This window comes from Anarhichas minor, unplaced genomic scaffold (genome assembly GCF_050575085.1).
Source record: "Anarhichas minor isolate MPS153535 unplaced genomic scaffold, ASM5057508v1 ptg000030l, whole genome shotgun sequence".
In the NCBI taxonomy this organism is placed as follows: domain Eukaryota; kingdom Metazoa; phylum Chordata; class Actinopteri; order Perciformes; family Anarhichadidae; genus Anarhichas; species Anarhichas minor.
This window is the reverse complement of record NW_027466476.1, coordinates 8,345,730-8,364,131: the sequence shown is the minus strand read 5'-3', so window position 1 is coordinate 8,364,131 and position 18,402 is coordinate 8,345,730. Positions and strand designations below refer to the sequence as shown.

At 41.0% G+C, this 18,402-nt stretch overlaps 1 protein-coding gene across 1 annotated transcript in view; it reads left to right on the top strand.

Annotated features, from left to right (window-relative positions):
- The first annotated feature begins 17,858 nt into the window (after positions 1-17,858).
- Positions 17,859-18,402, top strand: part of kcnt1b (potassium sodium-activated channel subfamily T member 1b) — a 52,636-nt gene continuing 52,092 nt past the window's right edge. Inside the window, exon 1 of the mRNA XM_076104485.1 lies at positions 17,859-17,968. Coding sequence (XP_075960600.1) covers positions 17,874-17,968 — 95 coding nt within the window. The 5' untranslated portion in view covers positions 17,859-17,873. The remainder of the gene's footprint in view (positions 17,969-18,402) is intronic.

Sequence of the window (18,402 nt, the reverse complement as noted above, 5' to 3'; positions counted from 1 at the left end):
GTTTTACACACATTTTCTGAACTTTCCTGGTCCCTCAACCAAAAAAAAACATTTATGGTAAGGACATTTGTTGCATTAACACCCATAAAAAAAGCTCCCGGGCTTATGATCAAATAGCAGGACTTCCATTTATACATCGGCATTGGCAAACTGTCTGAGGTTGACTTAAAGGAACACACTCACACATTCTAGGAATTATGCTTGTTTTCCCTCAAACCCTCGGCAGCAAAGTTCAAAGACAGTCGTGTCACAGAGGCATTTATTCAGATTTATGAGTGTGAGGACGTTTCAAACCACCAGACCCAGCTGTTGGTCAAGAAATACCTCGAATGCATGAGTTACATAACATCTCATCCTCTGTTTGTTAAATAATAAGGAACTTATGAAAGTGACAGTTGTGGAGCTGTTGGGTGTGGCTAATTGTTTCCCTTTAGGTGATCTTATTAGAATCTGGGTAAGATTACAAACAAGTGCACCGTAAAAGAGCCCATGTAGCCTGAGACTGAGTCACTGCTGTGACATAGATACTGAGAAGATTAAAGAAATATCTCACCACCTGTTCCTCTGTAAAAATGTCCGTTGATTCATTCCCACTGACTGCTGTGTTTAGTTTGCCCTCCATGTCTATTACGCAATGCTTTGAGAAGAACTACTTTTCTGTCATTTACCTCTTTTGCTCCTCATTTTAAATGCCTTCTGTGCCGGACTGAGGCCAACTAATGCCTGATTCAAGACATCACCCATACTTATTTGAATGTCTGAGTCGACACCGTTTATTGAAAAAAGTTGTGGAATTTTACATTAACGCAAAAAGATATTGTGCTTTGATTAATTATCCGATGTCCACCACATATCCTCCTGATTTCTCCTGCTTCAGCAGGTTTGAAAAGAAATGTTCTACCCAGTAACCCACTTCCACTGATATTTTATACTTTATACTACATTGATGCGGGTCAAGGAAGGAGACACTGCAGACACTTTACATGAAGAACCTGTTTATGGTCCAGAAGGCAGCCTGTCAGCATTTTTTTTAATCCTCACAGACCTAAATAAACACCTGACCTCCTAAAAATCTGGGATTTTACAGCCAAATGGCTCAAGTGGCCGCAGGCGGGCGGGTGTCACCAAGCTGCCAAGTTCATAAAGTGGCAAAATGAAAGCGGCCAGCCAAGTGTTTGGGTCTCACTCTTGTATGTTCTGGACATTTCCGAGGAGGAAACTTTAATCGTCTCAGTAGGAGAGTCTCAGCTACTCATATCTGGATAATTAGAGGGATCTATTGTCTGCCTTTATACCTCAAGACCTCGCACTCATCTGTTGTTGGGTTAACTCTGAAGGCCTCGTCGTCAGGAGCACAGCAGCTGCTTCTTCTGGTGTGGGTTTGCATCTATCTATCTATCTGTCTGTCTGTCTGTCTGTCTATCTATCTATCTATCTATCTATCTATCTATCTATCTATCTATCTATCTATCTGTCTATCTGTCTGTCTGTCTGTCTGTCTGTCTGTCTGTATATCTATATATCTGTCTGTCTGTTTATAAATCTAGCTAGCTATTCATCTATACATCTATGCATCTATGTATATATGTACTGTATATATATATTTTAGTCACTATACCTGCTACTGTAGTGTCATGCTCAAGATGAATGGTATAATCTCTGAAGGGTGACAATTCAGCAATCAAGGAACAAAGTGGAAAACGAAGTAAACAAAAGTAAAAAGAAAATGTCGAGTCAAAAATGAATTGTGTCTTTAAAGTGTCAATAGACAAGTGTTTTGCTTTAACTTATCATCATGAAGATAAATGTTGCTTGTACAATCTGATGGCTATAGAAATTGACACCATTAGTTTTTAGATTGGTTCTGTAAAAGTCTCGCTTTCCCGTGATGAAATTCTGTCTCCCGGCACGATCGGTTGAGATTATCTGTTTCTTTAATCTCTGTGGTAGACAGTTTTCACATCATTTGATTGAGTGAAAGTAGTAAGGCACACTTTAAAAATTCTCCATTATGGTGCTTTAATGTAGCAGTTGGTTGAGGGAGAGCTAATAACAGCTTCATATGTTGGCTAGTTAATCGATGTATTCTTTATTTTTTAAGTGTCCATATGTCTATTTCCGAAAAGTAACTGGTAACTGTAGCTGTTAAATAACTTACGTGGAGTAAAACTACAATATAATGTCATTATATTCATCTATTTAAATTCATCTATCTATTTATCTATCTATTTATAAATCTATTTATCCATCTCTCTTTATTTATCTATCTATCCATCTATTTATCCATCCATCCATCCATCCACCTATCTGAGTCATCGGCATAATGCTAAAGAGTCAAACTAAATGTGTTGGTCAGCCCTTTGGAAGCGATGTACTGACGACAGAACAGCAGTGACCACGTAGAATTTGCATTTGACCTATCTTCCTTGACCTACATGAGATGAATCACCGTACCATCTGAGGCGTTTCCGCTGGAATCAGTTATAAATATAGGCGTCCTGCAGTGTAGATAGTCACGCGAAGAAGTGATGGAATGGCTGAGAGATTTGCAGGAGGGCGCTGACACGTTCCTTTGCAGACAGTAACTAATATCTGGAGTCATGTGGGGAGAATGTGAAATGGTGAAGACTAATGCTTCTGTCACCACTAATGATGCAATCAGAGTCAAATAGAAGGAAAAGCCTCTCCAGTAACTAGTACCTCAACCTTTTGACCCTCAACAGCACATGGCTGCCTGTTCCTGGTCTAAACTCACTCTCATCCGGACCTAAAATTAGGCACACGTGGACAATTCTTTGGGCATGACAGTTGTCAAAGGGAGGCTGGAGTTAGGGTGTGTGAGAGCAGGATTAGGTTTCAGGCTGCAGGGATGGTCGGGATAAATCATTTGGGGAATTTGCATGGGGGTCGGTGGTGTTGCTAAGGGGGGGGAGGTTTTACTTCTCGGAGCGGACGAGTACAATGTCGTGTCAGTAGTGGCAGGGTGGAAGAGCGGCGCGTGGTGATAAAGCACAGGAGGCCCGAGACCTGACTGACGCCAAGGTGCTGCTGAGAGGCAGGAGCACAAATCTTGACTGCAGAGCAAAGTACTGAGGAGATAAAACATGGGGTTGTACAATGAACAAGGGTAAGATTATTCATCCTGATTGAAAGCCTCTGTGCTGGTTCATTTAGGAGATGCAAAGTCGACTTTGAGCAATATTTTGCATCATTCATCATCGTTTGTGTAATTGCCGCAATATAATTAACACTTGGAAGAAACACTTTGATGTGATATTGTTGATTTGTAATTAGATTTACAAATGATGTTACTTTTTAATACTTTTTAGAACATTTATAAAAAGTCATACTGTCACTTTGCTTTTTTAACTTTAGCTAATGTTTTACAAGCTGTTTACATCTATATAAATATGCATCTATATAGATGTAATATATATATATATATATATATATATATAGAGAGAGAGAGAGAGAGAGAGAGATATCATTACTTCTCATAACGCATATACATTTAGTACTTGCTTGATAAATTAATAAATTTTTGCAGTTACTGTACACCTGTCAACTCCACATTTTTATATTTTATATATGTATATTTTAGCCCTATATCTTAACTTCTTAAAATAATTTACTTAGGTGATTGTCTTTTCATGCATATTTAATGATCATTGTTGGAGGGAGCCTTGGATCTAACACATTCATTACCAACGACTGCTTTTCTGTAATCGTTCAAAAAAAGTATATTGTTAAAAATTGTAAATCTCTGAAATTGCGTAATGATAAATAATATGCTGAATAGTTCCCTCAAGAGTAAATTGTGACTTACATAATAACTGCAATGTGTCTACTCTATCACTGACTGTTTCAGAGCGGCCCTGGAACAACCAGAGTCCCGCCTCATGATGATCAAAGAGAGCAAAGGAAGGACCCCCCGCCGTCGCGGCGTGTCAACCCCCCTCTCCCTTCGCAGACAGCTCAGCAAACTTCCCCCTAGAGACATCTTCAATGACATGATGTTCATGGGTCAGTTGATGCATTTGGTTTTACATCTGACAAGCAGACTTTCTGATTATACTGAACTTTTATTTTTAAGTGCAGTTTCTGTTTTTCTGTTCTGCGTGGAGGACAGAAAATGAGCAAAGTGTCTACTGCAGTATCACCAGAGCTAGGAGGAGCATTCTTTCAAAATAATGATCATATTTAAATTATTAGCTTATACGATATATGGACATGACGTCAATACATTTACCGTAATTGACTTATTGTACGATATATGGACATGACATTAATTGCTGATTACATGCTGTATCACTACAATAACGTTATATATATATATATTATATTGTATCCAGGCAAAAGCAAAGACTATTAAAAACATACTGACAGGTGACAAATTAAAAGACAAACCTCAGTGAATGAGGGAAAATGATGGGAATCAAATGACCTTTGCAATCAGTGGATCTTGACCCAAGACAGCACTCTCTCTACCACGACCATCAAAACACAAAGGCTCGCGTAGGGCTTGTGGTGGCCCAGCACCTCACTGTACTTGTTTTTCTATTTGTCACCCATCTGTGGCATTTGCATCATAATTTAGAGTTCACTTTGGTGATTTTTCACTTTCCTGGATTGCACATCTTTCTGCCAAGCTTTACCATGAAAACCAGACAAAACAGCTCAATACTACTGGATCCATGCTTTAATGTGTTTACAGCATATAGAGAATTGCAAAACAGTGAGATAGGTGCACAAGAAAAGATATTTATTTTTCTCGCAGCGCCATGAATATAGGCCTGGTGCTCAGTCATACGTTTTGAATTGTGATAAAATAATGAGCGCCCTGTTTTGTGTTGGCAGTCGGGGGATGGACCCAAGACGACCCATCCTGTCTGGTGGAACAGTTCTGCCCCGAGTACAATGAATGGAGAGCAGCAGCACGCATGGTCAACAACCGCGGCAAAGTGGCTGTGGGTACACTGGATGGCAAGATCTACACAGTGGGTGGGGGAGATCACATCAGATGTTACAGCAGTGTGGAGAGGTGAGAGACAGGACAGCTTCTAATTGTCTTTTGCTAACAATATGTGCATAGTGGTCTTAATTTGGAAATAATTTTTTGTTTTGTCACATGCTCCTTCATGTTCCAGTTGAATGCAAAAATCAAACTGCTGACTTCATGAGAGGCCGTAACTGAAATAGTTTATTTTGGAATTATGTCGATTTTCTGGTATAACGTTATTCTTACTGACGTTTCATTTCCTCACACCGGGTATCACAGCGGGAGGAGGTGAAAGCAAGTTGCAGCTGGAGTGACAGTTTGAGATACCGGTCATATCTCAAGGTTACAGTCCAAACCAGGGAGCTGCTGTACTGCACATGGGGCAACCTCTGTCCTACTGTTTAGACAACTTTATTTAACCAGGAAATGGGCCTCACTGATATGCAAAAAAAGCAGCATGTTAGAACATAGAGGTCACAAAACATGAAGGACAGACTTATATTGCCGAAAAGATGGCTATAAGAGAGTTAACTGTAAATCTACCCTCAATACAAAGGAACATCCACATGTTAAATGTGGATGTTTACATGTGAGTATTACTGGAAATGAATAACATATGTTGTGCAGACACAGAGGAAAACATAATAAGGAGAGCATGTCATTAAACCTAAAATACGTCATGTAAAACAGATTATATTGAGAAAAAAAAAGTTATATGCATTTCTCACTTTCTTCAGTTTTTTTTTTTAGTGTAGTTAATGTTGTTTACATCATTGACCAGCAGAGGTCGGCATTGAGGCAGAAATTAGATGAAAACCTTTGAGACATTAAACCACAAGCCATCTTTTTTGTGAGCAAGAAACCACCCAAAATCCTATCCTTTGCAGCATTTGCTTTTTTTTTCTCTAAAGTGACTACTTGCAGCATTTGTTGACCTTTTTTTCAGTGGATAAAGCTAAATAAATCCTCTAATGTTACCAGGGTATCTATTCCTCACAAAGTAAAAAAAAAACTCTCTTTCACACACACACACACACACACACACACACACACACACACACACACACACACACACACACACATACTCTGCTTTCCTGTTGCACATTTCCTCTTCCACTCGAATGTCTCAAACGAGCTGGCTCCCACAGTCAGCCACTCCTTAACTGAATTCTAGCCAGCTGACCCCATCATGATCCTCCCCGGCTGGCTGCAGACCAGTATAGGGAACTACCTGCTCCAGACTGATCTGCTGTAATTGACCCAAACCAGCTGTAGCTCTCATGTTGGTTACCAGAGTGCATATAATCTCTGAAGGGTGGTCACGGTGCTAATATTTTCTGGGAACTGCTGACATATTTGCCAATTAGGAGAAAGTGTTTTTTTTTTTTGTGGGATGTGGGTTTTTATCTAATGGCCTTCCAGTGGAGAGGAAACACTGCATGTTTACACAGATGCCCACACAACTCAAATTCATTCTCCCAGTGCGAATGTCTTCTTCAAAAGCAAACCAGCACACGTCTCTATGAAGGCGTGTTTGTGTTGGTTCTATTCAAGTTGTCAATAACAGCAGCACCTGATTTAACCTCCCACCAACACACCCCCGTCCCTGCAGGTACAACCCCGACACAGACAGCTGGAGTACAGATGTAGCACCCTTGAGCAGCCCCCGCAGCGGAGTCTGTCTGGTGGCGATGGACGGATACCTGTATGCCATCGGGGGACACGACGGCATTGCTGCCATAAATACTGTGGAGAGGTACAGGAGCATGCTGCAAAAGGTCTATATAGTATTTTGAAATGAACTGGGAATCATCTTCATGCATACTGTAAACAAAGGCTGATCTATGAGACATTAAGTGGGACTACTATGTATTATTTGACCTTTTTTTTTGTTTGTTGTTGTTCTCTTTAATTTTTCTAGATATGACCCAAAAATGAACACATGGAGCAAGCAGGCAGCAATGCTGACCAGACGCACCAGAGCGGTGGCTGCTGTGCTGGAGGGCCACTTGTATGTGATCGGAGGGAACGACGGCGACATGGCTCTGAACTCAGGTGAGAGATGTGGTTTAAAAAAAAAGAAAAGACATCATACCTCACAAATTGTCAGCCTCAACGCCCAAAGCTAATCAATCTCAAATTATATGAAACAAAAAGTCCAGAAAATCCTCACATTTGAGAAGCTGGCACCACCAAACGTTGAGTATTTTTGCTTTTAACAAATGACTCAGAGGATTAATTGATTCTCAAGAATTGCCAGTGATTCATTTTCCTTCTATTGACTAATTGATTCCCTGACTAATGGTTCCAGCACTTCTTTCATTTCTCATTGGAAAACTCAATTAAAAATGTAACTACACACACTTTATTTTCAATTGCCTGCCAGTGCTTGGGTTTTTGAGTGTTGATGGGACTTTTTACAGCTAGCACAAGTAGTGCAACTTAAAGAAAAGAAATGGGCTCTTTGCAGATGACGTCACACATCGGCGTGTTTAGATGGAGGGCAGGCAACTGGCGGCAGGTTCAATACTGCAGCAATAATGCCTTTGGTTTACGCTGTTTACGGCTGTTCTAACCGATCAAACAAGGGCTATTTTGAGTCCCGAAAATAGCTGTACACAAAGGTGTGAAGTTTAAAAATCTCACAGAGAAAGGGCGACAGATATTGATAAAAAACTTCTGTCTAAAGTCTGGAGGAGCAGAGTCATTTTGCTAACTACATAGCTAGCTAAAACTCACGAAAAAAAGAAACCATCAATGTCTCCCGCGATATCACCACCATGATCTGTGTTTTTTGGCGGTGTTTTGTCATTGTTTTTATGCGGGAGAAAGCTAGTTAGCTATCTACCGGGGAATTTGTTTTTAGCGATGCTAGCTACCCGGGCAAAAAACAAGACGGCAGTCGTTCAACGCTACTTTGGTTCCGAGGTCGTGGACCCAACCGCACACAAAGTATAGTTGTAAGCCTCTAGACTCTTTAACGACTTCATCTGGCAAGTCGTGTTGTAAGACGTCTGGAGGACGAGGTCATTTGTGACGTCGATCGCCTCCACACCGGGCAAATCGGTCAAGTTGTGGGAAAAATTGCTCTTCATTTCGTCACGTGATCGCAAACAAGCGATGACAAATGAAAGAGGCTAAAAGGATGCTGGTCGTTTATTTATGTGGGAATGCTACTTAAAACTGTTATTTTGTGTGTGGAGGCATTTGGGGAATTTACTTGTTCCCACCATTATTATTTTATTTTATTTTTAATCTCAGCTACCTTTGACAGCTTTTTGACGTGTGGCAGGACTTTAGTCACACATAATGACTTACTTGACATTTTATTCTAACCCATATTCACACACACACACACACACACATGCACAGACGCACACACGCACGCACTCAGGCATTCTTAAGCCCTGTGACCTTGCCAAAGATAAACAGGGGTTATGTTGTGCTGCCTCTTGTCACTAACTATTTCAGTCTGTGAGAAGAGCACGTCAGTGAAATTCCCACAACCTTTTTTGGATCCCATCAAGCAATTTATATTATTGTTTCTTAATCATTGTAAAGAAGCTTTTATTGAAAAAATAAATAGATCTAAATACATCTTGCATGACATTTTCAGTTTTTTCTGTTATTTCATTGCACTAAATGTACCCTTTTGTATATAAATATAAACCCTGCCTGTCTGTAAGGTAGTGTTACTCATACGGTGTGTGCAGCTGTGTATTAAATGGTATATGTGGCCTCTTATGACTCCTGCTATCCTCTAAATGTCCCCCAGTGGAGCGATACAACCTTGTAGATGGTACCTGGTCGATATGCGCCCACATGCTGAGTCCCAGGGAGAACGCCGGCTGCGCCGTGTACCTGGGACACATCTACGTGGCTGGGGGCAAAGACGAGCTCAACCTGAAGCTCTGCGGTGCGGAGAGGTTTGACCCAGACACCATGAGGTGGACTCCTGTCAAACGCATGAGGAGCAAGAGGGACGACGTGAGTAATGGATCACCAAGACACCACAGATGTAAGGCCTCCCCTTAGATTTCAGGTCCGGTTTATTTTTATAAACGATAAGAAAAGATGGAAAAAAAAGCAATACGACTGAGGGAAATACACAGTTCTTAACAGATTACCTAAAATATTTATGTGGAGGTTTAATGCGTCATCACTATTTTTGGATCCCACAGACTAAATATTTGTTGTTTTTTCTCTACATAAGAGCAAAATAACGGGTGAAACTCTGGTAACTTTTTTCTGGCATGCCGTGGATGGATTGGCAGGTATAACCTTTAACATGTTCACCATTTTAGTTTACCGTGTTACCATATGCCAATGACTACAAAACAGAGATGAGGCTGGTGGGAATGGCATTAGTTTTGCATGTGTTTGGTCATAAACCAAATATGGAAGAAATAGAGAGTTTTGACCTGATGATGGTGCTAGATGAAACATTAAGGGATAACCAGAGTTATTGCAATTCATCCTGATGGGGTCGCTATTGAGGCTAAAAACATATTTTGTGTATTGTGTGCTAAAACTATTGATCTCATGCTGTTACAAAAAGTATATGATGGCACAGTGTAATTTAATTACTTACCCTGGTTTACTGCTGGTCTGTAATATTGATAATGTAGTCCCAAGAACATTCCACATACATTTTATTTAGATGCGTTTGTTGATGTAATTTTCTATCATGCATTCCCACTAACTCGTGTGTATTGTGCCTCAGATGTCCCTCGTAGTGTTCAATGGTGCCTTGATGGCTGTTGGAGGCTCTGATGGTGTCACCAATCTGAAAACAATAGAAGCTTACTGTCATGAAACCAACACATGGAGGTAAGAAGAAAGCTAATGCCGTGACTTCCATCATGCTCCTTAGTGCTCTTTGCTGTTGCGTTATTTGAACTGGGCTTCCAAGAGATTACTCATCATTCAAATGATGCCCTAAGCTAACCATAAATACAGTAGAGGAAAACACAGTTCATCATGTATCCAGAATATTTGGGCGTTAGATCTACATTTGTTTTTTTAATGTGAAGCAGGACAGACGGGTGAGACTAGCCAAGACAGAACTTAATACAATGGAAAAAGGGTAAAAAGAAAGAAAAGTTTGGCTTTATGGTGTGAGGTGTGTGTATAAGAGTGTCTGCTGTGTAGGATTCCTGAAGGTGTGAGTGTATATGCGACTATAAAGGAGCAAAACAGTGTTTAAAAAACAAGACAGTAAGAGGAAACAATAAATAGAGAGAGAGTTTTCCTGATACTCTGTTTTTTTCAAAGACCGAGAGGGTTTAACTTAAAATAAAATGAGCTGGATCTCATTAGAACATTTTAATTTTGTATCGTACTTGTGTGTGAAATTACACAGGATGCAGTGTGGTGCTGTAAACGGTGTAAAATATGTTCTTTGGTCAAAGTGTCATGATGAATAAGGAGAAAAGAGAAAAGCCTCATTACCCAGTCAGAGAAATGACCCCTGTTCCTCTTAAATTTAAATGAAACATTCCATTAATGTGTGATACATATTCCGGTCTATCTTGCCGTTATGATACAGTCGTAAAACGAATTCCAAGCTAAGGACAAAACAAACTTTACATCAAGGAGGTCTGCTGCTTCTATCCAGACAAAGAGAGTCCCTTTGTGATTCATGTACCGAGCTCATGTAAGGCTCCTATATCTTATAAAGGCCTTCGGGCTCCGCTGTTTACTGAGTGCTTCAATGTCTGAGTCTTGTTTTCTCCCTCCGTCTGTTTTTAGACACTTTGGAAGCATGAAGAGCAAGCATCCGGGCGGGAGAGTGGCTGTGCTGTGCTGAGACAACGCTCGTATTATGTGAAGAGGACAGAGGTGTCGGAGAGAAATAGCCTAATGAGTGTACGCCCGGCTCCGGGACACATCGTGATGCGGCTTAAATAAGGCAGGATAATGGCTGAATAACTGAAGGATTCACTCCAATATGAGACAACGCTGCATTAGTCAAATCCTGGTAGCTGCTGTTACATCGCAACTAGGAGCATTAAATTAAAGCACATTATAGGTTACCAGGTTACCATTCAATTATGGATCATTTTATGTCTCCAGCTTATAAAACAGACCTTTTTATAGAGATGAATCAGCAGCAAATACATTACAGGTTTTCTCATTTCCTCCCCAAAAAAACATATGTCAAATATTTGGATTTGGATTTACCAATGTGATTCAGTACCACCATAATAATATCCAGACCAATACTGTTTTTATGTATACCAGCCGAGCCAATTTTATCGGTCTAGCTCTAACCATAATATTAGACAAAAACATTGCGATGTTAAACATGACAAAGTGACCGGTGTTTCACAAAATAGTGCATTAAGCACCACTTGTATATGTAATTTGTGTACTGCCATTTCATTGATAAGAGTAACGGGTATGAGCCAAAGAGATGGAGGTAAACACGGAAGTAATTCAGATGTTTGGTTAAAGAATTTGCAGGATTTGTAGGTGACAAAATACTCCATCTTTTCAGTGTTGAGTATTTTGCTTCAATCTTAATCTTGATGTATGCGTTTGAAGGTGATAACCGCAGGTGGCTGTTGGAAGTGGAGAAAGTACTGAATGTTTTCAAAAGTAATATAGTTAAATGGTATAATGATGTGTGAGTAATGACGTGGGGTTTTTATGTTGTAATCCTTTCTGCTTTGCTCCAGTAATGTTTTCCCCTATATGTAGGTATTCATCTGTAGGCTACTGTTTGCATGTGTACATCAGCTTCTGTCAATATCTGTGACACCATCACATTTTCAATTACCCCTCAGCATCGACTGTAAACAAATCACTATTACTATTATGGTATTTCATCATTTAGCTTGTGTAAAACACTCAACAGCCAATAGGTAGCCACGGAATGGGTTGCAACATAATAAAATCAGCTGGATCAAGTTGTGGGAAAAAGAAATCTGTGGGAATCAAGATGCTGCTTGAAATAAAGGCGTGAGTGAAATCTGACTGCTGGCATGGGAAAGCAGCGTAAGTGGCTGTGTGGGCTTTCGAAACGATGACGCTCGGAGCTCTTTTCCCCTGGAGAATAATAGGCTGAAATGTGGAGAGGCTGAGCACAAGGAACGCACCCAGAGCGACGCAGCTTTTTTTCCGGGAGAGACGCGAACACACATACAAGCCAGCGGTGTCTCCAGCCAGACGCCGAGCGCACACAGAATGAATATATTTTTCAATTTGAGGGGGTCGATTGTGAGACAGATAGCAGAGGACAGAACCATTGCAGGTATGTTTTAACAGAAGAGAAATAACGGACGTAGACTATAGGTTGTGGATTTCCTAGAAGTTGCCAAGACTTTGCATGCACTGTGTGTACTCCATCTTTAATGTTGGATATTGACATATTATGAGAAAAAAATGAATAAATGACTTACGTTTTGGGGACGGTTGTAATTCCAATGCTTTGTTTTTGGCAAATGTCTTTGGGGGCCATTTAAACCCTTGGTAAGACAGATTTACTTGTTTTTACTGAATGATATGCAACTGTTACACCACTCACAAGTACATACAGTTGCACTTTCCACCTCTTACCACCAGATGACTCTGACTGATGCAGTGTGCACACACCAGCACAGGCGTTTCACACCATTCTATTGCTCATGAAACAGAAGAAGCAGTCTTATTTATCTAAGGCACAGACAAGTTGGAGGGCAAGAAACCATGATGATGCAGAATTACAGTTTCTATTCTTAGGTTTATTCACTTCACTAAACGCCGTCATTTGTTGCGAGAAGTTCCCTGTCAGCATCAAACACGTCAGTTTTCCTCAGCACTCCACTGCAAAGTTCTCCGGTAGATGGCGAGGCACCCGTGGGTGACTTGAGCGTCCTCCTGCTGCTCTGTCTTTGGGGGAAGGGGGGGATGGAGGAGAAAGATGCTGATGCTGACAGGAAAGCATGGAAACCATGCAGGGAGTACAGCGCGCTCACATGATGTCCTTATTCTAGAAAATGTTGTGAGATAGAAGACTGCAACGGAGAAAGAGCCAGAGGAAGCTTGTGACGTGTGGGAGCAGCTGAAAACGGGATTTGCGAAGTAATTAAAAAAGAACAAGGCAAGTGGAAAATATGTGGTTCATATTCGACCGCACGGGACTAAAAATAACAGTTCATCCATGCTTCCGCCGAGCAATGTAGTTCGTCAACACTATAGCAAATAAAGTTGTTGCTAGGCGACCATGAAGTCGCTCGGTATTGGTGGCGGTTTTGGGGGGCTCGCGCATTGATATTTAAATGAATATTGTCAGGTGTGCGATAAATTACGACGGGGATTTTTATTTTGAAGGCGTGTCAGCCAACCAGCGCCGAGGAACCGGGACTAGTTTCTCACCTCATCAACCTAAAACAACAGCAGCATGGAAGCCTGCAGATAGTTAGCTCGTCAAGCACCAGTGTTGGTGTCGTCGAGGGTGACCTATTGGACTCGTGGTCGCCACCTGACCGCTGGAGGGACGTCTCCCCCGCACTTTTAGCAATTACCGGTTTTTCTAACGATGACAGGGCGTTCGCAGCCTGGGCGCGTTGATGGCAAACATCCTCATCTGTCACACAGGCAATGCTGCATGGGCAGTGTGTGGAGGCTATCTAAACCAAACACGTGTTTACGATGATGGGACCTCGGACACACGCGGGACCGCAGCCAGGTAAACGAAGTTGGTAAAAAAAAAAAAAAAAAGTCTGATTTAGCCTGTGTGCCCTTCGGGGAGCCTGACTTCATTTATAAGTTTACTCAATGCTAGCGGGAGTGTTTGTTTTGTTATTGTGTCTCTAGGCTATAACATTGCCATTCGAGCTGCTCTAAACGTTTTGTATCTGTGGTAATATTATGTAAACTCTTATTGTCTTAATGTTGTGGAAGTTCAGCTCAGCTCTTGGTACAGTGTTGTTGTATCCTCTCTGTTTTGCAATGGTGCTCAGTCAGATGGAGGTACTTGTGACCTTCCTCTCTTTTATATAGGCTAGTGTCTCTTTAATATTGATGCTGGACTTAACTGCAGACGTTTGGTTGATCAGCAGTATAGGAAACTGTCATGACAATCTTCTTTGAAACCAGAAATTGCTCTGAAATATCCGTTTGTTCTCGCGGAAAGTAGTTTGGAAGGCTTTGCGCTGTCTCCAACAAACTTTTCTTTGAATATGATGATTTATGTCTGATTTATTTAGAAATGTTCTAAATAAATCAGACATCATATTTTTGGTTTAATATTGAATGACTTTTCCTAATTTAATGGGGACAACTGGGTAAACACAAACTCAACATGTTGATGTGTAAAGTTATATGTAAAGCCATTAAAACACCCAAAAAATATCTCTTTCCAATTTTAGGTCAATCAGTGAGATTTTATGGTGATCTGCATATTTCTCCATAGTCCCGTAACAGGGATTCTGGATGTATACGGGTTTGGGTGTCGGGGGGGGGGGGGGGTTGTTTTATTTAAAGGGCTATTTATGTAGTCAACAAAAATCTAAGTACCTGACACATAAACTTTGGTAGCAATTTTAATCACAATAATGTTCTGCAGGTTCAAATTGCTGGGGTCAAAAATGACCCCAGGATAACAGGTGTTAGTACATTTGAAGGTAGCATGAGGGTTAAATGTTGCAGAAATGAATGTTGACATGTTTTATATGTCAGGTAATGACTTGGAATAAAGTTGACTAAGGAGTTGAAACACAGAGGTGGGTGATAATTTATACTGTATGCTTTATAAACAGTCAAACCTGACGGGGTCATTTTTGACCCCAGAGGACAACAGGTGTGATTATGTGCTGCCATTAGAAAAATTCAAATGATTCAAGAACAGCATCCTCACTACACTTTGATATGTACCTCTCTGTGATCAGTCAAATAGTAAAAAATAATATAAAGTCAAAATAATTCATTGTTTCATTGTATTTTCACTCAAAAACAGGGTATACTTTTATGTAAACAAGGTCTATTGGCCCTAAATTCCAAAATGAAGGGAAACATTTGTTGTAATGGGTTGGACTGAAGTAAGACTAAAGGTGTAAAACAGAATTGATTGACAATTTATACTATATGCTTTAAAAACAGTCAAACCAGGTGGGGTCATTTTTGACCCCAGAGGACAACAAGTGTATGGCAGTCGGGAGAACCCATGAACAAATTAATTACTATCTTTTTATATAACCATAAAGACTATTTACAGGACACATTGTTTTAGATATTGCTTATGGTCTCTGCATATTAATCCCACCTACAGTAAGTGACATCTACCTTGGGCCTATACCGCAATTCATCATATTTGAAGATCTTCTTATTTATTTAGAGACCAATTTCTATCTATGCCCTGCATGCATTTTTCCTCGCTTCATCCGCTTTCTTTGGTCTGAATCTGCGGTATATTCTCTAAGTGGAGACAGACTCCCACCGGGAGCAATTCTATTCCCTATTATTGTGGTCACTTCACCTCATCCATTATGTCGTCCCTCAGAGGTTGTACACTCAGTATTTCAATAGACAAGGCTCATCTTGGTGGACTTGCATTCATCGTCTCTTTTTTAGATCATTTTACATCATCCAGTTCTCTCCTGTCTGTTATAGTGTAAAGGACACATTGAGGACAATGTGTCCTTTACACTTCTTTATTTCCTGTTTTCCTCACCAGCACACCACTTTCTCATCACCCCCACTCGCTTTCCTCTGTCTCAGGGGTTTTTGCTTTCACTGGTAAATCAGGGAGAGCGTGTCTCTTGGTGCTATTAGCCCACTCAAGGCTGCCCACACTGCACTATGATGACCACATACACAAATACTCTGTATTACCCATTTATTGTTCCCTCTGTAGAGGCTTTAAAGGAGGGTGGGATTCAAAGTTATCTCAACAGCATGCACCAATAAATTATGGGGTTAGACCTCTAAGAGCCATCTATGAATTAAGATGAACATTGATTCATTCAAGTAGAAACACCCACACTCGCATGAATAAACCATCATGTTCAGCTGGACAACACATGCACACGTTGTAGCTGAGGTAGAAATGTCGCTGTCCTATTTCTAAAGTTATTTTCCTCTCCCTGTGTTGCTTCGTGGGCAGAAAATTGGTTCAACACCACTTTGTTAAGGTGATTTCCCCCCCCCAGAGTGCCTTCAATACATGTGTGGATCATAGCTGATTAACCCACCTGAAATGCTAGTTTCCTCTTTGTCAGAATATACACTATGAATAATGAAACGACAGTGAACACATTAATATTAAACTGTGTAATCCCGCTCTGTTTAAAGAGCAGCACATTCCAGAGGTCTGGCTGAACTCTTGAGGAGAGGTAAGCTGAGACACGGGCAGTGAATCATATTGCTTCCTCGCTAAGTCTGAAAGAGGTGAACAGGATTTTGTGTGTTTTTAAAACTCTCTCTCGCTCTCTCTCTCTCTCTCTGTCTTTCGTGTCTCTTTCTCTTTCACTTGCTCTCTCCTTTGTCACTCATTTCACCCCCGCAAGAGGCAGCCATGAGCCCTCCCCGCCGATCCTCGAGCCCCCTCCGTCGATCCTCGAGCCCTCTGCGCCGATCCTCCGGTTCCCATGGTGACAGGTAATTTCCCGAAGCTCTTAATTCCCCTATATGTGACACTGAGTGGCATGGTGGTAACGCATGTACATAAACGCACACGACTCCGTAGCCAGCACTGTATGCAGTAGACACACACGTGCACTTTTACTGTTATGTACAAGCAGGTGGGTTGTATTTTCATACTCGTCTGTGCAGTAATCAGTCCCTTAAGTGTCAACTTTGACTTTTTTTTCTTTTTGTATAGTTTATGTGATTGTGTATGTTTATTTTGTTTAATAATACATGACACACGGGAAATAGGACAGTTACATCAAACCATTTGGTTCAGACGTTCATGCATGACTTGCTTTGACTCGGAGAATCCGTCGACGTTGAGCATTTCTTTCACATATGATTTCTCTGCTGCGTTTGACACTGTAGATCGAACAGCTTAAGAGTTTGGGCACAATCCTCATTCAAGTGTTTAAATGCATGCAGTGTTCATTTGGAATCAATATGCATGCAACAGATAAACTTCTCCTTTGCTCATTTATTTTTTTCCCAGATCAATAAATACAGCAAATTTCTGTACTCGTGTGTTCTTACTCATTATGCAACCCTGTAACTGCCTTTAGACTTCTCAGTACAATTCTCTCCCCAGCAATGGACTTTTCAGTCATTGGACCTCATGCAAGACATTTCTGTATTCTAAACATTCTCTTACTTTTTTTTAGTACGATGAGCTCGTACGAGTGTTCCACCTCAGATTCAGCGAACGCTTCTAACTTCAGATAACTGTGTAAATAACAAGCGTAAATGAGCGTGCATTCATGGAAATTGGAAATTGGAAATGGAAATTAGCATAATTAAAGCATCAATCATACCACATAAGGCTATGAGTCCTGCCCCGTATGTCGTATATCAAAGTACTGCTTTCGGAGAAAGTCTATAATCTTTAACAGAGTCTGCAACGGAATTAAAACACCCGCTAAAGCCACGGCATGGGGGAAAAATACCAAGTTTAAATTAATTCAAAATACAAGAAAATCTGTGAATACGTCAAGTTCTCCTAAATCACTCGTGTACGAATCTGTTCATACGTGTGGTTCTTGTGTGAGGCCCAATGTCTTATATTCACTGTACGTACACAATCTTATCGTGGTCAGTTAGCTTGGAAAAATGTGCTGTAATGTCGCTGCAATGTACCAGACTCTCAAGCTGGCATGTCGATGAGCAGATGCTGCTGTGCTTCTCGTCCCGCAGGCCCTCCACTGACACCCTGCAGAGGAACAACAGCAGCAACTCTGGCATCATCCTGGACATCTCGGCTCTCAAGATGGCAGAGGTGGACACAGAGGTGCCTCCTCTTCCGCCTCGCTATCGCTTCAGGGATTTGCTGCTGGGGGACCAGACATTTCAGAATGATGACAGGTAGCATGAAAAACTACAGTATATGAGAGGCTGCTCGGGGATGTTCATGGAGGGGCCCGTGTGTGTGTGTGTGTGTGTGTATGCGTGTGTGTATGTGCATACATAATACTTAATTCATCTTCAAATCTCCCTGGATACTTGAAACACTGTTTTCACACGTTTTTATTGTATACAACACATTCCAGGAGTTACTTTGTGCTGAATATTGTAGTTTTCTAAATCGCTGTAGTCTCATTCCCTCGAGCTGCCTCGTCTACTTCTACCTCGGTTACTGTTTTCCTACATTTCCCAGAATGACTACTCATGACAACCCCCTAGAGATGTGGCGTGACTTGTGCTCAGCTGTTGGTTTTATGTGTAGGTGGATAGAGCAGTGGAAATAGAAACGAGCCGAGGTTTTTGGAGTGGTAAACGTCTTGAACAGATCCTGTGGC